The sequence below is a fragment of the Parasteatoda tepidariorum genome, chromosome 8 (genome assembly GCF_043381705.1).
Source record: "Parasteatoda tepidariorum isolate YZ-2023 chromosome 8, CAS_Ptep_4.0, whole genome shotgun sequence".
Taxonomy (NCBI): domain Eukaryota; kingdom Metazoa; phylum Arthropoda; class Arachnida; order Araneae; family Theridiidae; genus Parasteatoda; species Parasteatoda tepidariorum.
This window is the reverse complement of record NC_092211.1, coordinates 33,910,080-33,932,157: the sequence shown is the minus strand read 5'-3', so window position 1 is coordinate 33,932,157 and position 22,078 is coordinate 33,910,080. Positions and strand designations below refer to the sequence as shown.

Below are 22,078 nucleotides of genomic sequence, written 5' to 3'. Positions count from 1 at the left end.
TATTAATAATACTAATTTTCCCATTTTTATCTTAAACATTTCTTTTTCAAGCATCGTAAAGATAAAAAATATAATTTATTTTCTCTCGTGTTTTGTTCATTGTAAGCATTCTTAGCTTTTTTGGTAGACTATGTTGTAGAAACAATCTTGATTCTTATAAAAGAGTTTTTTATTTTTTCTTTCTATTAATATTCACCCGCATCTATTTTCTATTTGGTTAACAATATTTATTATTTATTTAGCAAATAATATTATTTATTTTAAATAATAATATCATTTATATTAAGTAAAATTTATTGAAATAAGTAGTATCTATTAAAATAATTAATATACTTGTATTAACGATTTTAATTCGTCTAATTTTTCATTTTAAGACCTTTAACTCGTTGGAAAGTTCTAAATTGCGAACACATTTTATGTTACACACTGTTATAATTTGCAACTTATCATTTACGATAGTTAATTGAACCATATTTTCGCAACTGATTCCATATAAAAATGGATAACACTCTACCACAGGGAGGAAAAAATTCTGGTAAAATTATCAAATTATTTTACTGTATAATAATGACATCCCTGTTTCTTTTAATAATAATAATTTTAGTAATAAGACCAATCTATACCTTATTTAAGTCTTTCATTTGGTAATATTTCCGTTCATATGGTAATGGTTTACCAGAAGTTCTGGTTTTCCAAATCATATTCCGTATCACTACAAACTTAGTAAAAAATACAAAACTGAAAAATTTAAGTAACCAAAATTATACCATGCTCTTAGTTTTAGAGTCTAAGATATCATAATTAAGTCAATAATGAACAAATTTTACCATTTTTTCTGAATTTTATCAGATGTTATAAGACTATAATTTATTGTTCATTTAAAAAAAAATCATGATAAAGCGCTTCCATGCAAATTACTCAGCTTTTTCGGTGCCTCTGCAGAGCCAGAAGCTCAGTAAATTTTACCATATTCTGCTAGTTTTGATCACAATTTTTTTCTCAGTACTATTGTATCCTATAGTTCTAAGTACTATTGTAGATAAAGAAAGCGCTTGTTACTTTACGATTTTTTCAAAATTTACACGCATCTGTTTTGTACAACATTAAAAACATTTCTTAAATTTTTGAAAACTCTTTAACTTTTGTTAGGATTCTAAATTGCGAAAACGTCTTATATTCCACACTATTATAATTTGCTAACTGTCATGATTTACATCTCATCATTACTTTAACACGGTACTTAGTTGAAACATACTTTTGCTTACATTTAACCATATTAAATATGATTACACGATACAATGATTCACCTTGAAGAAAAACATCAATTTTATACCATTTTTGGATAAGGCACATTTTCAAAATGCAATGTACCGAGATTATGTTTTCCCATTGAATGGTTTTCTCTGATTTCTTAATATTGAATCTTTTGTTTTCCCTAACAAAATTACAAGACAATTTTATTTCTGCATTGAAGAAGGTATACACTAAGCACTAATACGATTGCAAGATGATACCATTGCATTCAATTGTATTGGAAAAGGAAAATTCATTTTCTCCTTAACTCTTGCTCTAAGTTCACTTGACTTATATCAGTTTTTCCCTTTCGCGAGGAACTATCATATTAGAAAAATATAGCTAATTACCCATTTAGAAGCACAAACCATCATCATTAATGAGACCACCAATTACGTGAGCAATGCAGTGTACCTAGAATATCTTCTCCCTGTAAGTGAGCCCATAGAATTTGTTTCAAGTGACGCTTCTAGGTGAAATGAAGGAAAGATTTTTGCTCCAAAATTATTACAACAATTAATAAAATTTTTTGCGCTCGTATTTTGATAAGTGAGTGAAGTACTTAGTTTTTATGGTTTTTCCACCCTGTTTCTCTAATTAGTTCATCTCTCTCTCGCCAGAAGTTCAAATTTTTTCCACATTTTATGATAATGCTTACTTTTTTAACGGAACTAATAAATTACATTTTATTCTCTAAAAACAAGTGCCGGTATTATATGTTTATGAGAAATATATTTACTATTTGAAAGGTAGATTTTCCTTTAGTAGACATTAAAATATGATATTTTGTGTCATATTATAATTTTTATGAATTAAAATAAATCTCTTGTAATTGAGTTCTTAAACTATTTATTATCTTTTCTTTGAATATTATTTTATTGCTAGTCATTTTATTAATTGTGTACACACAGTTAACAAATTTACCAAGCAATTAAAATATAATAAGAATTAAAACAATTGAAAATTCAGAACATTACTTATATAAAATTTTAAAACTGAAAATCTTCATTTTTCCATGTTTCAAATAATTGATTGCACTTGTAAGCAAAAGAAATTAGGCATTCAATTATCATAATAGCAATGTTACTCTAAAACTGAACTTTTAAACATGAATATTTAAATCAAAAATATAAATATATTGTAACGAAATTATTATTTTTTTTTTAATTTTTGCATTTTCTATTTTGCTGCATTTTTTAACATTAATATACATTAATTAGCCAGTAAAAATTTACTTGAAAATTATAAGAAAAACATCTGCTCAAAAATGTAAAGTTTGATAGGAATATAAACAGACAAATAAAATATTTTATGATTTAATTTTTAAGATAAAACTTTGGTAGTTCAAAAGACAAAATCTCATAACTAACTGCTGGAACAGAAAAATCTAAATTCAGCATAAATTGTACAAAATACAAAAATTTACTACTCTAATGTGCAAAAGTTTGGATCTAACTGTAAAAAAGTAGATGTCCAAGAAGTAGACACATACTGAGGGGAAAAAATATGGTCAAAACTACCAGAATATGCTTAAATTTACAGTGTTTCTTGCTCTATGGGAGAGTAAAAAAGATCGATAATTTTTTTTTACCGAATTGCCTCGGTAATGACTTAGTAAAATTAACAACAAAATACAAATTTTTAATCTGTATTAAAATTCGGTAATTTTGGTTTGGCTTGGTAATAACGTATAGAGCACGGCTAAAAAACAATTTAAACAGTGAAATTTGTATTTTTTACTAAACACGTGGTAATAAGAACTGTAAGTTAGAAAACCAGAATTTCGGTAAACCGTTATTAGATAAACGGAAAAACTACTAAATGAATGTTTTAAATACCGTTTATTTTGGTTTTATCCCTAGAATTGCTTTTTAATTTATTTTTTACCAGAAATGCCATTAACATATTGTTCGGTAATTTTTTCGCCTTGAAGAGAATGACACACTTTTGAGCGAATTGGAAATGGAAAATGATGACTGTCTATCATGCTATGTGATTTATAAAAACTGACTTTAAAGTCAATTTCGTGAAAGATTTCTACTGAAAACTAACAGGTAATAGAACAAAAAAATGGTGCAATATAAGGACATAAAGCAGGTTTTTCTTTTTGGCTAAATTGACTCAGACAGATTTGTCTCATTGATAAAATACGTCTTAATTCAGATGAAACTACAAAATTTAGTGACACTCATATTATTTCTGCATAACGAATTGATCTGAAATTATTATTCAAATCATTAATACATTATTGTATTATATCATTAATATCTCTTTCCCTGTTATTTGTAAATAAATCATTTTATTGTTTTTTTCTGCTTTTCTCACGAAAGTGACATGTTTTTTAAAAATTTCGTTTACGCTTTTCAGCAAGTATTTCCATAATGAATCGAAGTATTTAACTAATAATATTTGAATATTATATTATAGCACAAAAATCACATAGCCGATTTAAATTCTTCTAAAAATATGGATGACGTTGAAGCAACAATTATTTATGATAGCTATTTTAAATGCGTATCTTGCTGCTTAAGCAAATTTAAACGAAAACAATAAATTCCATGCATGATTATTGAAATGTAAATTTTTCAACATGCGCGGATTTCTTATACAGGGGCCGGGAAGTTATACGAGTTTCTCTTATATTCTTTATGAACTATTATAATGTCCCACACTAAATTATTAGTCCTTAAAGATCACATTTTCTTTTGTTTTTGAAGACATCTCCAAAGTGAAGTCGTGAAACAGCTCCCCGTTGAACAGAATAACCTATTTCAATTTCGCTAGTTATTAAATTATTTCGAGTCAAAGGTTTAAGATATTAAGGTATTGAGATGAGGCACGATTTAATTGTTAATTTGGCTATTTTTCAGCATTTAATTCCAGCTTAAGTAGAATTTTTGATAAAAATTTCTTTTTTTTTAATAATAATAGATTTCATTTGCTTTTTTTTATTCAAGAACAAAATTATTCCCCGTGCACCACTAAAAAAATGCAACACGAGGCTTACAGACGTAAGTATGGTAGCAAACAATGTAGGATTTTTAAACAGAAATACATACTAAAAGGGCATGTAAAATTTAGAAAAGAAAAATAATGATAATAGAAAAAAAACATTAAAAAAGAATGAGAAAAAAGAAAATTAATATAGTACACAAAACAAAGTGATTTATAAAATTGCATTAGAAACAGAATCAATGAATTTGCAGAATAGTTTGAAGATGGTTTTGTTTCCCACAAAAGTTCAAAGAGGGGGAGGAAAGTTAATATTGAGCGAATTTAAAGCAATTATTAAGTTTTTTTTCAATTTTTTCAAAATGTGAGCATTTTACAATAAAATGCTCAACGTCTTGTGTCCCTCCAATATTGCAACCACATAGATCACTGGATCACTTCAGTTGCTTTTTAATTTACTATTTAGATAACATTACGAGTCTTCACAAATTGTAATTGAAACAGAATAAACTAGAATAAAACAGAGTCAACTTCTATCTTTCAAAAAAGTATTTGAACTCAAAATATTAATTTATAATCACTATTTTTAAGGCTTATCTTGCTTTTCTCGAAAAAATGAAAGATAACAATAAATGAGCATCGGAATATTCCCTCAATATGTTGAAAATTATTTTCAATACATTTTTTTTTCATATTATGATGCGATTCCATCCAAGTTTATTGTCCCATGACCAAACATTCTTTAATATTTTCTTGAAGTTGTGAAATAACAAAGCAACTGCCACTTTAACTGAATCCATCCAATTTCTACTTCTCTGGATATCATATTTTCCTCAGGGCAAAGTGGTCAGTATATTCACGGGATAACTTTTCAATGTTATTAGTTTATCTGAAATTACTGTCCTTCTGTGATCAAATATATATGTGCAGTTACCCCTAGTTTTCCCTTCCTAAGTTCAATGAATCTGATGTTTCAACTGAATCTACCAGCACTAATTCTTTGGTTGTCATATTATTTTGAGTTTAGGGTATAATATTTTAAGTTTAATACGAGAACCAATAATTAAGCTTCAATTCATAATGGCCATTGTTATTTTAGTATCGTCTTTACTTTTAAATGAGTAAATATTTTGTTTTAAATTACATTTTTTATAAAAAATTCTGTTTATATTTTATTTTAGTCCGATACTTTTGCAACGAATCAATGTAAGTAATTTTCAATTGATATAATGTAATAAAATATAATCAACATCTATTGTTTTAAAATTTGAGTCAATTAACTGAAAATATAAATTTCTTACTGATGCTTATCTTGTTGCTTACGTAAATCAAAAAGATAACAGTAAATTCCCCGTATGTTAAGCAATATGTAAATTTTAAATCATGAATTCATTTCCTTAACATCATAAGAAGGTCCTACTGATTTCTTTAACATTCTTTGCAAAATATTTTTAAAATTATGATGCAATTCCACCCTAAATTACTGCGCCTTTATGATCAAATATTCTTCAATATTTTCTTGAAGTTGCCTGGAGTTGTGAAATAACAAAACATCTGCCGTTCTAACTGAATCTCTCCAATTTCTACTTCGCTGGGTATCATATTTTCCCCCGGCGCAAGACTGTCAGTATCCTCAAGGGGTAACTTTTCAATGTGATTAGTTAATATATTTTTGGACATTTCAGAGGGAAGCATACTTAATACCCCAGCAATTTTCGAAGCAATATGGATGACAGGAGCATATGCGTCGGGGGAATTTAAAGACTTGGCAACTTGCCACATGAAAAGATGCTGGAACTTTTTCCCTAGTTAATAAAGAGATTTTTACAGGAGTTAGGGATTTTTCCTTATTTTATATTTATTTCCTTAGCTCCACAAAGTTAGTTCCTCACTGCTTTAAATATTTGCGATATCCCTAACGGAAAATTTTTCTGCTTTAATAAGATTTAATGTTGGAAAAAGTTTAGGTTATAAACTAATACATATTTTCGAAAATTAGATATAAAATATGCAGGGAGGCGTGTTCGTTTAAAAATTAATCTAATAATGTTGACATATGTTTACTTACATTCTTATAAAGATAAAATTTGCTTTTAAAGAAATTTGTTACAAAAAGCAAAGTAATAGCATTTTTTAGTTGCTCCCCGTAAATTGTACAAGTTTTTATGTTTGTTACACGTAATAAGAATAAAATGTACTAACTTTTTCTTTTACATCATTATTTTCGTAATTTAGTATTTTAATTAGTATTTTCGTTGGTTTTTTGGAGGTACAAATTTAAGATTCCGGAGAATTGCTAATCTTTTATAAAAATATTGTTAAAGGCTGCTTCAATAAAAATTATTTTCAAAATTTTTTTTTCAAAATTTTAAATTTATTGTATTTAACAATTGATATGCCTGCAATGGTTAGTCTTATCTATAAGTTAGTTTTTCTAGTAGATTCTGCCAAAACATATAGGATTATCTTCTGGATTATTGTGCCTCAGTTTTCATAGAAAAAGTAAAAACAGCATTAAAATACTGTCCTTAAGTTAAGGTTAATCTGAAAGCGTATCGAGCAATAGTGTCGATCTTTTATTTTTATGTATTTCTTATCCACAAGATATTTTGCATATTTTTTTGTTATGAAAATGTTAAAACAGTTGGTAGTTAAATATTCTTCTTACAATTAGTGCCAAAAAGTTTTATAAAAGATAATTCAAAAGCAACGGATCTTTTTTTTATTAAGTAACTTATTTTTTTTAAGCCTGAAAACCCATATATACTACAGTAACTAATTATTTAACAATAAAGATATTTTTTTATTTAAATGGTATTCTTTTGACAATAAATCACATTTTTTTCAACTTAGTTAAACAAAATCAATAAATCGAATAAATGAGCATTATTGTATTTATTAAATTGTAATTAAGTTTAATATTTTACATTTTATTTTCAAATTTATACAATAAAAAAGAAAAAGACATTTTATCATTTTGTTCAGGGTAATTCAATAAAGTTTCAAACGTTCCTTTTTTTTGTTAAGAACGTTGAAACAATCAGTATAGTCCTGTGTAAAAAAAGTCCATCGAGAAAATACTGAAATGCTTTCTTCAGGTAGATCCACAAAGTATGTTTCAATATAGAAAATTGCAAATGTTTTTAAATTTCTGAATGTATATTGAAAAAAGTAAACTCTTATGCTCAAATTTTAAAGTGAAGCAACGCGAGTTCAGAATACATACACTTAAAAAACCATTTCTATAACATGTAACATAATGATATTTTAAGTGTTTGATATGCTGAGGAAAACTAAATTGAACACAACCAGATCAATTTCCGTTAAAAATACCTTTACTTTATTTTATTTAGTTACAATTAGCAAGTATTACTAATTAATATTGTATCAATTGCAAAAAACGCAAATTAAAAATCTGAAATATATTACACGCAAAAAATTTATAATTATGCATTTTAGTTTTAACCTATTTATGAATAAAAAATTTAAAACAATACTATGCTATTATTAGGTAACATATTCTAGATAATTCAGTAAATATCATGCCTTTTTCGCTTCTACACTGTAAAAGATTCGGGATCAAATTACGGTATAAAATACTGGTACTTTCAATGCATCATTAATTATTCCCCCATTTTACCATAAAATACTTTATAGCCAAATACATAAAATACTTATGTTTTTGGTTATAAAGTATTATATATTATTATTCCGTACTTTTTTTTAGTAATATTTATTTAATTGAAGTGATTTCGTGATTTCGCGCTACGTATTGCTGCAAAAACTATGGTATATTCGATTTTTGGTTCCGTTATATGTTGTGGTAAAAGTAGAACATATATAAAAAGTAGCCGCACCCTAAGTGATGGTACTTTTTATCGTAGTTAGATGAAGAATATTTTACAGTGTAGTAGGTTTGGGATTTATTATTATATTTATTAAACAAATTTTTTTATTCTCAAATTATGAAACAGTATAAAGTATGTTTTTCTATTCTGGCAGGAACTAAAGTTAAATTTCACTTACATATTACAAAAGTTAAAAATGTAGCACAGATGATTATAAATGCAAGATAAAAATTGCATGGAAACTTTTGCAATAAAATTAAAATGCTTAATTGAACTAAATAAAAATCAAAATAGCGTACTTCAAATAAAAGTTTAAAGAGAATTACGAAAGTTTACAAGAATTGAAAATCCAGAGAGATTTATGAAATAGTTGGAAAACAATAAACAAAGCCATTGTCATTCATTGATGTTTTCTTTTTCCCTTCCCGAATTTCAATTTCGCTTTTCAGTGTTCATAAATTATACTGTTCTAAAGAAAAACTTACATCCTTTAGTTTGGCGAAAAGATTTCTATCTGACAAACTCATTATGTCAATACAGATAAGAGAAACATTCAAGTAAAGCTGTTGCTTTTAGAAAACGCTATCGAGAAACCCTTGCCATCTTCTAGTCTCTGCTAATGTTTTCCAGAATGATTTATATTATGACTCAGGCTCGGGAGGTAAAGTAAAATAAAGAAACGACAACATAGATTAAATAAAAGTTCTTCGAAAGAACATTTTTATTTGTACTTTTATACACTTCTAAATGAAAATGTCACTGTTTTAAATGGCTGTGCTAGATTTTTTTTCAATTTAACGTCAGATTACAGGGATGTTGAGGTCTCTTTTTGTTGGATGTAAAACAAATTGTTTCTACTCTAAAGTGGAATTTTTTTCAAATTACTTAATGTCTCAAAAACGTGGTTTTAAACAGTTGTTTAAATATTTATTAGAACTTTGTTTGAGCTTTTATACTTCAGTAAAAATGCTTCAAGAACAGAGGCAGGGATTTGTTTTTAAATATTTTATTATTTTTATTATTAGCTAAATTTTATGGTTGTAATATTTTATTAAAATTTTATTTTCCATTAAAAGAATTTTATTGACATCACCATTTAAATAATAAGTAAAGAAATAAGTTTTCTGTCTATCATTTTGTTTAAATACTTATGAGAAATTTGTTTGTGCTTTTATATTTGGTTAAAATGCTTTAAGTAACGTCTGGATTTTTAAAGTATTTCGGACTAAAATTAATGGTGAATGTTAACTTATTTATAAAAATTATTTTCATTCAAAACACTTTTAATTATATAAATATTTATATTAATTTTATTTGTGCTTTTATATTTCATTAGAACTAGTTCAAGAATATGTAAATAAGTTTATATATTAAAAATTTGACTTTAACGCATGTAAAAGAAATTAAATATGGTTTTTAATAATCAATATAGTTTTTTTTCTAACAATAATCATCGTATATATTATTATTATTTATAGTATAATAGAATATTATATCATATTAAAGAACAAAGTGTGAAATAAATGATAAATGCGATACAGAGTGATAATAAGTAATAAATATCAGTATTACTCATACTATTTAGTTATGTATTGAAATTATTTAAACATTGATTCATAAATTAAATAGAGATAGAATAATAAATTAGTTGATAATCTTTGATAGTGCAAATATTGAGCCAAAACAATGTTTAGAAACCAATGATGCATTATCATAGATTTTTGGATGTTGATTTCTGAAAAAAAATTAAAAAAATCTATCAAGCTCAACAATTTTTGATGAATTCAAATTTTTGATATTCGCAGCTACAAATAGTACTTTAATCTAGCCTTTTGTCTCATTAGTCTTCTCATCTGAATTAAACAGGGCATATTACAGACTGTTCATGATATGAAAAAAATATTGTAATAATATGGGCGTAATTTTTATAGAATATTTTAAAAAAAATGGCAATACTCTTATTCGAGGGGAGAACTTTAAATAATCATATTTTGACAAATATGGAATTGTTGTTTCCATTGTATTTGTGAATTGAAATGAAACCAATACCCTGTCAGTAGTAATAATAGCCTCAACAATGTTACTGATAAACCCATAGAAGTTTCAGTTTTACACGGATTAGTAATCCTTTTGACTTGAACCTATTTATGAGTCTAAAACTAGCATTTAGATAACTAAGACATTTTTTTATGCATTCTTCTACCATGCATAAAAAAAGGAAGTTAAGTCAATATAACTAATATAGATGGAATGAGGTTTTTAATTTAAAATTACAGATTTAGATTTATTTCCGTCAAGACATGCAACAATTGCAAATTCAAAAGTATTATACCCATTAATTTATTACTTTTTAAATTACTGAGTAAGTGAAAAAAAGGACTTTTTTAAAATTCAATTTCTCGGGAACTGTAAAACTGATTTCCATCAAATTTTGTATTTTGTCACGTAAAACTTAAAAAAATGTTTCTTTAAAATTATGTAAAAAAAAAATTGCATACCTTACTATTCAAAATTTTTGTCTACAATTAAAGGAAATAATAAAAAATAATAACTATTAACTAAAAGTTATTTTCGCATGGAATTATCTTTGAATAAACAAACTTTCTAATGTGTGCAAAAGTTTTCAAATCGCATAAAAAGTTTTCAAGATATGGTGAAATACGCAAAATTTAAAATTAACATTAAGTACTCAAAACTGACAGAAAAATTATGTTTTTGTGTCTGATTTCGTAAGCTATTATTGTCTGCACTAATTAATTAGCATATTTGAAGTCAACGTCTCAAACATTTACGATTGAGTCCTATAAAGTAAAGATCTCCTCATTAGTTCATTTTTGCGCTCTGTACATAGATTTGAAAAAAGCCCACCTCACTTAATTATGTAGCAAGAATTTAGTTTCTCCATCACTCCAAACAAGATCTTTTTTTTTGTAATCTTTAATTTTAATGATTCTTCATTTTTTACAGCTGACTATTCTTTGGCGGAATCATCAAAAGGATTAACTTTTGTGAATGAACCACCTAGTGATGTAACTTTTTTAAATACATACGGAACTATCATTCCTTGTTCTGTCACTGGAAGTCCTTCACCCACTATTGCTTGGCGGACGGAAGATGGCACAGTAGTGGTTAATGTTCCAGGATTAAGGCATGTCCGATGGGATGGTTCATTAGATTTTCCACCTTTTTCTCAAGAAGACTTCAGAAAGGATGTTCATACAGCAGTGTACAGGTGTGTTGCAATGAACAGTATTGGAATCTTAGGAAGCAGAGATGTTCGTGTAAGAGCAGGTGAGCTAAACTTGTTCAAAACTTTCTGTGCAATTTAAGATTATCTATCAATTCTTACGATTTCACAAGGTCAATAAATAATAATTATTCAGACATTTCATGCATTACAAAAGTTCAATAGAAACAAGTAAATTGTTTTGTGAGTTAAGGTTTTCATTTTTTTTCACTTCTGTATTTTCTTCTGTATTTCAGAATTAAGTTCTTTTTTTTACTTTATGGTTCGAATAGCTTTTAAGAGCTTCAGATCTAAGTTAGATCTTAAGTTAAGTTAAGAGATTTTAGATCTTAAGTTTTAGACAGTCTCTCATGTGTCTTGAAAATTATCTCGATAGAAACGAAGCTCATTTTTGATATTTTAGAAAAATATAGCATAAAAAGTGTATAAAAATATATTGTTTTGAGATATGTGTAAGAAATATCTTGAACTTATTGAAATCTTATTATCTTATTTACTCATTTAATTTATTAAATCTTATTTATTTAATTTTATTGATTATTGAAATCCTATTTATTTAACGCTAAGCTCCATACCACACTGCATCAACGGTAACAAAATATAAGTAGTTAAATATTTATACATAGCGTAAAAAGAAAAGCAAACATAGCGAAAAAGTGTCGAAAATAATCCAACTACTTAAACTAAGTAAAAATGTGGCAAACGTACAAAGTATATGAATGAATATTTAAATTGTGCGTCATATGAAAATTTAGAACTTAACAGCAAAATCACTTATAAAAAAACATTTTTTTTCTCTTTTGAGAAGTAAACGTACCATACACAAAATCGAATTGATAATTAGAAATCAATTCATAACATGATAGCTAGCAACCTTACTGCAAACGTTGTATTTGCGATTTGATTGACACAATAAGATGAACAGGTTAATCATTATTTCCTATTTATTTTGAAGAATGAGCAAAGGCACGTATAAACCATTACAAAAATCTGTATTTTTTATTTTTTTTTCCTTTTGAATGTTAAGGTTTTCAAGAGCAACATTTTTGAATGATAGTGAGTAGTGTGTTTTGATTCAATCGGGATATAAAAGGACTATATATTTATGCAAGCTAAATGGCAACCTCATTGCACATGAACTAAAATTTTTAACTTTCACTTTGTTTCTAGCTTACATGATAAATTTTCTTATCATTTATTGCTCAGATGGAGTTTTGTGATAAAGGTTACTGCTACATTAAAATCTATCCAGCAATGCTATCTGGATAGCTATGTGAATTTTTTTTTATAACTTTACCATTGAAATATAGCAGCTAATATCTTCACCAAGCTATGGACATTTCATATTTCATTTAAAAGCAAGGAAATATTAATTATCAAATGCATAAGCTGTAAGAACTCACTATAATTTTTTCTGCAATCAAGAACTGATTGATTATTAAAAACAATCTGAGATATTTTAATATTTTGTTTATAAAAAAAATTAAAAAAGTGTTTTTCTATTCTGCATAGTCCATTTTAGTTCAGCATATTTTTACATTAAGTTTTAATTGCATAAAATTCTTATACATTCATAACCTTAAAAAACTGATAAATAAATTCCAAAATAATCAGAACTGCGAAATTAAATTTTATACATTTTATTAGTAACTTTAAAACGATTTTGCATTGAAAGCAAATTTATTGAATTTAAACCCATAGTAAAATCCATAAAAGATCATTCCTTTCAAGCAAGTATAGTTTTCATAACAACGAAAACTTATTCTTTCATTATATAGAGCGTTATAGATCTCAAACAAGACAAAAGTAATCGCCTTGAATTAATTTTATATTTTATCGCAAGTGCACAAAAGTTGCAAGTACAAACTTAAAAAAGTTATTCTTTCCATTAAATGAATTATGGCTTTAATCGCTACAAAAATCTATTTCAAGTTTTTAAAAAAGTCATTACTAGATATTAAAAAGTAACTTAATTTACATTAAACTCATGTAACATTTTTTCTCTCCTACAAACAAAAATTGATAGCAAACTTATAGGTTTTAACAAACATTTTTTGCAAAAACCTCCAAACAAAGATTAGTCCTTCCATTAAGTGCATTACAGTTTTTATCGCATTAAATGCTTATTCATTCTTTACATAGAGTCTCCTAGATCTCAAACAAAACTCAAGCAATCGGCATTGAATAAATCCTAGGTTAGGTAATTTCCGCAAAGAATTCCCACCTGCGTCTGTAGAGTCCAGTTCCCATGAGAATATTTGCTTTCAGTAACTGATTATCTCAGTTACGCAGTCCTCTTTCACTAAAAAATCCTTTCGGTGCAAAAGAATATAAAAAAAAGTTTAGCAGATATTGCTGAAGATAACATAACCTATACTCTAGACAGAGTTGAGTTTATATATTTCTTACAACTTTGAAACTTAATATTTATATGATTAAAGAAGTTCCAATAATAACAATAGCAATATATATATATATATATATATATATATATATATGNTAGTAACACAAAATTATAGTAACAGTTATAGTAACCCACATTTAGTAAATACCGAAAAGTAAATTTAACCTAATAAATGATTTTTATGCTATACCTTATGCTATAATTATAAATTTACCAAATTTTATTATTATGAAGTATTTTATTGACATTTTTATTGACATGACAGGTATATACCTACTATTGCATTTAAAGGCATCAGGCAGAAAAACAAATCTTAAAATGCTTTTCCTTTAGTAAAAAAAAAAACTCAATTCTGTAAATACGATAAAAGATGCTTTTTCGGTAAAGTCATTTCTGTTGTCAAACTTTTGAAACTTAGTTTGCACAGTCGTATTTTTAAAAAAAATCAAAAATTTACTTTTATTAATGATATAACATAAATTGCATAAAATTTTATGAATTTCACTTATGCACACAGATGTGAACTTATAAACCAGAATTTGATGATACATTTTAACTTTTTTCCCTTCTTTTGTTTTAAAAAAATATTTAAAAAATTAAAAATGCACAGTTGAAAAAAATAATTACTCAAAATTTAAACATTTTGGTTTACTTAACAATAAAAATGTACAGTTTCAAATAAAAAACAGTTAGAAAATTATTAGTTCAGAAAATGTTCAGTTTTTGGTAAACACAAGTATTTTTTACTTTCTCTTATATAATCAATTTTACAAGCCTTTTTATTATTGTGCTGAAATAAGAAGGTTTACGATAAATATTAAATAGTATTTTTCGATATTTTACGTAAGAAGTTTTGCTAATCTCAAAAAATAATTATTAAAAAAAATTAAATATGGTAATTAGCGAAAAGAAACTGGAAGGACTATAAATCCATTCATTAAGAATTTTATTCAGTTAGAAAAAAGTTAGAAATAAACAATTCCTTATTTAGAATGTTCTCTGAAATGAAAAATCAAGATTATTATCTGCTTAGTATAAGAAAATAGCGAAAAAAGGACCTCGTAGAATTAAACTGCTTAGCTATTAATTTTAAAAAAAAAACTTAGACAAAGAAATTTAATTTTCTCGGCTGTTTGGAGAGTTCTTTTATTTAATTACCTTTCACTTTCAGCTGGAATAAAGTATGAAAAATCGTTTTAAAAATTTACCTTATAATTAAATAAAATATTCGGAAAAATCTTTAATGGTTGTTATCACATTTTCTAAACTTAAATTACACAAACAGGCAAATCGATTGTTCCAAAATTAGAATTCCATGTGCGTCAATGAATAATTTTAAAAATATGTATTTCATTTGCAGTTATATGATTTTTATACTTATTTGAGCTTAAGAGATTAAATAAATGTTATGTTTTCAAAAGATCTATTCTACATCATTTTTGTTGGAAAATCAAATCTAGTTACACTTTAAATAAACCATAAATTTGTAAGCAAAAGGAAAAAAAACACATAATATTTTTAATTAATTAATAAAAAGGAACATTTATTTTTAAAACTGCAGTACATAATGATGAAAAGTATTTCTAATGGAAAAGGGTTATTTATGTATGTATATGCATTATTTTATTTAATCCAAATCTGAGAAATAAAACAAGAAATGTATTAGGAAATATTATTAATGAATTAAATATTTTTATCATAAAATTATCATTATTGATTATAAAAATTACAAAAATGCTATTAATAGTAACAAAATAATGCAATTAACAATAAAAAGTTAGGCATCTGGAGAACTTGATTTATTTATTTATAATTTGACAAATCGGAACTGAATAAATTTATATATAATTTTTTTAAGAATATATATATGATAATGAAAGAGATATCTAATTAAATTTCTATTTAAATTTTTACTATTATTTATTAGCTTTTTTTCATTTTATTTCCATACATGACTAATTACTTTTACTTTATCTGAAGAAAATTAAATATGACTTCATTAAGACTTTTATTATAAATTCTTCGCTTTTCCAAAAAAGTTAATGCACCATTAAAATAAACTCTGTTCTAATTAATAATCGTCAATAGAGTTAATTAAAGTAAAAAATAAATGTAAACATAAAAGTGATTCATAATACATATTCAATATTTTAATAAAATATATCCGAATGCATTTGAGATATCAGAATTTGTTTTTCTTTTGAAAAGTAATGTGAATCTGAAATCCAATAATAATGTTTGTAGTGATAGTATTAAGATATTATTTAATAATATTTTAAACACTTTTTTCTGTTAATCAAATAATCATAAAACTAAGAAATACTTCGATTTTATATTGAAATTTTTATACTACTAAAATAAAAATATTTGAACTTTTTAACCAGCAAGTTATTGCATGTTTCCATACGTTTGAAAAAAGATTTTATGATTTAAAATGTTAAAAAACAATGATTTTTTGCAATAAAGCTTTAAAACAGTTTCTTTAATGCAATATTTGGGAGTAGTAAGTACAGAAAGTTCCAACAAAAGTATTTTTTTTAATTTATTTACTGATAAATTGAAGAAAATTAACTATGATAAGTTTTCTTTTTAAAGCTTGATTGCTTGATATACCGGAATAACCAACAAATAAATACGATTCGAGCGATAATAGGGAATACCTAAAACTTAATATCAGATATCATTACAACTGCCGCCAACTACAGAGCGTATCTCAAATTTTTAGTCATTATCTATCTATGCTAGTTACATGTTGAATTTTCAAGAATACTTCGGTGAATATGATTCTTTTGAGTAGAATTTGTCAAATTTTCATTTTTAAGGTATTTCCCAGATAGAAAAATGATAAATAAGCCTTGCATGCTGTAAGCATGTAATTTTAACTAAATAATAATCATAGTTTTATAATAATAATTGAAATTCATCTTATGCAATCCGTTTGGTATATTTATTACGAAAAATACTTTAAGTGAATGTAAAAATGCATAAGCATTATAAAATTAGTGAGTACTTAAGTGAATGTACTTTAAGTGAATGTATTACCTATTTTTTTTTAAAATGGAGTTAAATTTAATTTTTTAGAAGCAGCTATTTTAAAGTACTTAACTAAAGTAGTTACGAAATGAAAATAAACTATTATTCTAAAATAAATTAAAGTTCTGAAAGATATGTAATTAGTTAAATAAGTATAATATGTAAGTCATCAATTCCTAACATTATACAAGATAAATGTATTTATTTCCACTTCCTAATTCTTTAGAAATAATAATTTATCCTTACCTGACATAAATATGATTATAAGGTTATAATTACTATTATAATACAGTTATTAAAATAATTAAATATGAAAGGAAAATAATCATAATAAACTATATAGTTTATTGCAAATAATATATTCCAGATGAAACAATGAAAATAAACTAATCCGATTGATATTTTGCTCACCATTAGGAATTTGTCTAGTTTGGTCAAGAAAATTTTTGCTTACTCAAAATAAAATATCGTACTCTTAAAATATTACGCAAATTACATTAATTAGTGCTCGATGTCTTGTCGTGTTATTTTCTTTACAAAATAAACCACTGTCTTTTTTTATTTCCCTTGATCGATGCATATAAATTAAATAAAATTATTTAATTTTTAAAATTGTCAAGTCTAATATGATTAAAGACATTTATTTATACTTTACAAACATAGAGTTTGATGTCAATCTTGACTCAAAGTTCTTTCTCTAAAACTAAAATTAAATGTTACTTTAAAGTAATATCCTTATTACAGAGCGAAATATTATTTGTGTATAAAGTATTTATAGAACCTTTCTTTGATTAACAATTATCACAACATTTGCTTTTGTTTCATTTATGATACCCAAAGGGAAATAAATAGTAGGAAATTACATCCTATCAAACTAATATTGATATAAAAATTGACTCCCTAGATTTCAGTGAAAAATTTATTTAGTTCTTGACTTTCTGTTAATACTCAAGTAAATACTTCGAATAAAAAAAGCAATTACAAATAGATACATAATAATAATAATACAAACTAAAGTGCGTAATTTTAATTTCATAAATCTGCATATAATAAGATAACAAATGATGCAAAATAAAATGCGAACACTAAGAACAAGTATTTATAACATTTATAAAAATAAAATTATTAGCATAGTTTAATAAGCATAAAGTGGTTTAAATAAAATCTAATATTTAAATAAGCACTGCTTACTAGCTTTTTATTATTTTAGTTAATTTTCAGGCAAATAATTATTTCCAACCGCTAATGGCACAATAAGTATCGAATTTCATTAAATTTATAAAAGTATCCATTGATTGTAATTAGTTTTATTCAATTAATTTCTATATAATTTCAACTTATTCCAACTCTCAATATGGATTAATACGAAATGAAAAAAAAAATACTTGAAATATAAAGGGGTATAGGAGAAATCAAGTATTCAAGTAAACACTACATGCAAGCTATTTTAGTTTATTTAAGCAAAGAAATATTTCCAACAATGAGAGGTACCAAAAAATAATCAAAATGTATTAAATCAATACAAGTTTACAATGACTGTAATTACTTTTATTCAATCGATACCTCCACACTTTCAGCTTTGCTTTTTCATAATTTGGACGAATTAAAGGATAAAAATGCAAATGGAAACTGACAAACTACGCAGATTCTTTTTAATTTCATATTTCCCGTTGGAAATGTTTCAACTTCTAAAGATAAAACTTGAGCACGAAATCCAGTCCTTAAAAAAAAGAGACAAAATTGTTTCTCATTTTGCCAGTTAAAACGAAACTAAGCTTTTATCTATATCCATAAATAAATTCCGGTTATTAATTTAAGGCGCTTATCTTTTACTGATAGTATGGTAGGATGAAATTAATTAGCCCCAAATTGTCGCTAATTGCGCTGGGCTGCTGTTTCGTGATCCTCCATTTTGCTTCCGCTAGTATTGATTTCTGAGCTAATATTTTGAATTTACGACCTGAGAACGATGAATTCTATTTGCAGAATTACTTTAGAATCATGATACATTGATTATGATTATAGTTAACAAATTTCAAATGGGTTAAAATGTATAAGGTTGTCATGTGATGGGAGTATTGATTTATTTCTATACCGCTTTGAAATATTTCTCTTGGAAATATTTTATGCAAATGTACATCGTTTGCGAAAGATGCATGTTTGTTTTGTGACATTTATTTTCTGTGAGTTTGAAATTCTAGTTTGTTTAGAGTTCGTTAAATATTTGAAAGATAATTTTATGCCGAAACATTCTAGTGGTATAAGAGCTTATTCCCATTTATCAAATTTGGGAAATATTGTAATAAGGACAGTGTCATAGAAATATGTTGACTGCATAATAAATAACTTTCTTAATCTGAAAACATGTTCGATTTTATTTTAAATATAATTAGTTACTGCTCAGGTTGGTAATTAACATTATATGTTGGTATGAATTTTTTAATTAAGAAAAAATACTTACATACTTTTTTTATAACTTATAATAAATTTATAATTTATTAAAATTATAATTTATTTCACAAAAATATTTGTGCAGTTATACTGTTCTGATTTATTTTTTCTTTAGAGGGGCTTTTTGTGATAATTATGTAGGTTATAACGATCTCAATATACGGTGAGGATAACGGAAATTATTTGGATTTTTTAAAAAAACATTTTTAGACTGTAGTTGTATATGCTAGTTGAAAACTAGTAGCTATTTATGCAAACAAATGTAAAAAATTTCTTTAAAATAGAAATTAAGTTATGTGACTTTAAACAACATGCAATATTTACTATCATATACCATTATGTACATACCTGCCAGAAGAACGAACATTCAATCATGGGAGGATATATGTTTTAAAAAATGTTTCTACGCTGAAAAATGTTTCTTATGTGATTTATCATATACTGCTTTGTTTAAAGTATTTTTCCAGGGCTGATTTTTCTGAATAATTTTCTTCTTATAACTAATCAATATTTCCCCCAAAAATTATAAGAAAAAGAACAGAAAAGCTATAGGATATTGGAAATAAAATATTATTCATTATGTTTTTGCATTTTTATTATTATTTAATTATATATAAGCATTAATGGTTATTATTAGCATTTCTCTTGGAATTATTTTATGTAAATATATAGTGCGTCAAAAAAAAATGGAAAGCGATTAAAAACTTTTGATCTAATGATCTCGACGTTCCAGGACTCAATCTTAATTGTTTGAGAGAGTTATCTCAAATATGCTAATTAATAAGTGCATATGATTTTTCAGATTACAAAATCAGACACAAAAACATACTTTCTCTGAATAAACATTTTTTTTTGACAAATTCAAATTTTTGACTCAAAAATATATGGGAATCTGCTCTCAATAGTTTGTTCAGGAGAGCGCATCATAGTTTCTACCCTTTAATGATGATTTCACTTTTTGAGTATTTCGCTATAACTTGAGAACTTTCTATGCTAATTGAAACATATTTCACACAATTATAAAATTTATTTATACAACGATAATTCCGTGAAAAAATAAGCTTTTAGTAAATTATTTTAATAAGAATGGTAAGAAAATTTGAATTGTAAGGATATTTAAAGAACATTATTTTACTTGGCAAAATACAAAATTTGAGCAAAATTGATCGAATTGTTCCTAAAAAATATAAATTTAAGCATTTGATTTTTTAAAATTGTCATCTAATCTATAGAGCAATAAGGCCGAAAATGAATTTTATTTTAAAAACTGTAATGCTTAATACTCAATGTTATACAATACTTAAAGTTCCGTTTCATCATAAAAATAGAAATTTTTTAAAATCTTTAAGATGATAAATTTAGAATGAATCTCATTTCATAAATTCAGTATTTTTACGAAAGTTCTTTGAAAATCTAATTTATTTTTTTGCATTGAATATGATTTGTAGTACATAAGAATACATATAGTACATAACAATTTACATAGTCTTAAAGATTGACATAGCACATAACGACTTACATTTTCATTACTTTTAAAGAAAACAGATGATAGCTTTCCTTAAAATGAATAGCCGTTCAATTCAATCATGAATGATTGAAACCTGACATCTGCCAATTACAGATCTCGATGCTTCTATGAACATCAAGAACTTCGTATTCGTGAGTATACGCACAAAACAAAATGAGTTGGACTATGTATCGTGAAATTATTACATATCTGATTTTTTAGCTAGATTTCAGCCAGAGAAAATAGATGTTTTAGACTAATTTTAATTTAAAAATTTTTTTTTAAATTAAATTCAGCATAATTATGTAGAAACCTAGAAATTTTTAAAATCCCAACAATATTTTGAATTTCACTTCATCGTAAGTATCAAAATTCATAAAAATCATTAACATCATCAATTTATGATACATAATATTTATTTTGTAGCATCGGTATTTTCACGACCAAGTTCTTAAAAAATCCAATTTATTTTTTCGCAGCGAAAGTTTCCACGGCAGATGGTAGTTTTCTTTAAAATGAATGGCCGTTCAATTCAATCATGGATGATTGAAACCTAACAGATGCCAATAACCGTTTATCTCGATGCTTCTATGATCATCAAGAACTTGGAATTCGTGTGTATAAATACGCACAAAAGAACGATGACTTGGAATATGTATGGTGAAATTATGTAAATTAGATAGCTATCAGATTTCTTGGATAGCCGCCAGACGACGAAGTGAGATATTTCAGATTCACAAAAACTTTGATTTATGATAGAATGATGCTAAACTGAGATTGATAATGGGTGAATAACGATCTCCAAGGTATATATATTTCTGTGTAGTAGGCTTATATTTTGCAAATCTAATGTGCACTTTTTTTTTAAAAAAAAGTGCAAAGGTTTGAAAAATCTCGAATGTTGTTTTTAACTGCTTCAACATTCAAATTTTCTGTTTGCAGGGTAAAACGTTTCAACAAGTTATTTAATAGAAGATGTGGATTAATATTTATTCTAAGCTTATGTATCTTTTTTCAAGTAAGAAAATAATACGATTGAGGAAATTACAAGGTTTTATAAGAAAAACTATTTAAATTAATTAAATTTAAATTCATTAAGATTTTTTTATCAAATATTTTAGATCAATAATTAAACCTTTTAATCGTCACCAAATTAATGTGGTTTAGTTACATTAAATATAATCTGTTGGCTTATTTATTTGCTGCTTATAGATAAATTAAAAGTATTTTTCAAATTGAAAACGACGATTTTTCTACGTAAATTATAAAATAAAATTAATATTAGAAATTTGTTTTGTTCAATTTTGTTTTAAGCATTTTAAAGTTTCGAAACAAAGATTGGT

General features: G+C 25.5%; 1 protein-coding gene across 1 annotated transcript in view; it reads left to right on the top strand.

The window, feature by feature from the left end:
• LOC107441504 (cell adhesion molecule Dscam1) overlaps positions 1 to 22,078 on the top strand; it is a 410,456-nt gene that overhangs the window by 40,384 nt on the left and 347,994 nt on the right. The window contains exon 2 of the mRNA XM_043043537.2: positions 11,061 to 11,384. Coding sequence (XP_042899471.2) covers positions 11,061 to 11,384 — 324 coding nt within the window. The remainder of the gene's footprint in view (positions 1 to 11,060; positions 11,385 to 22,078) is intronic.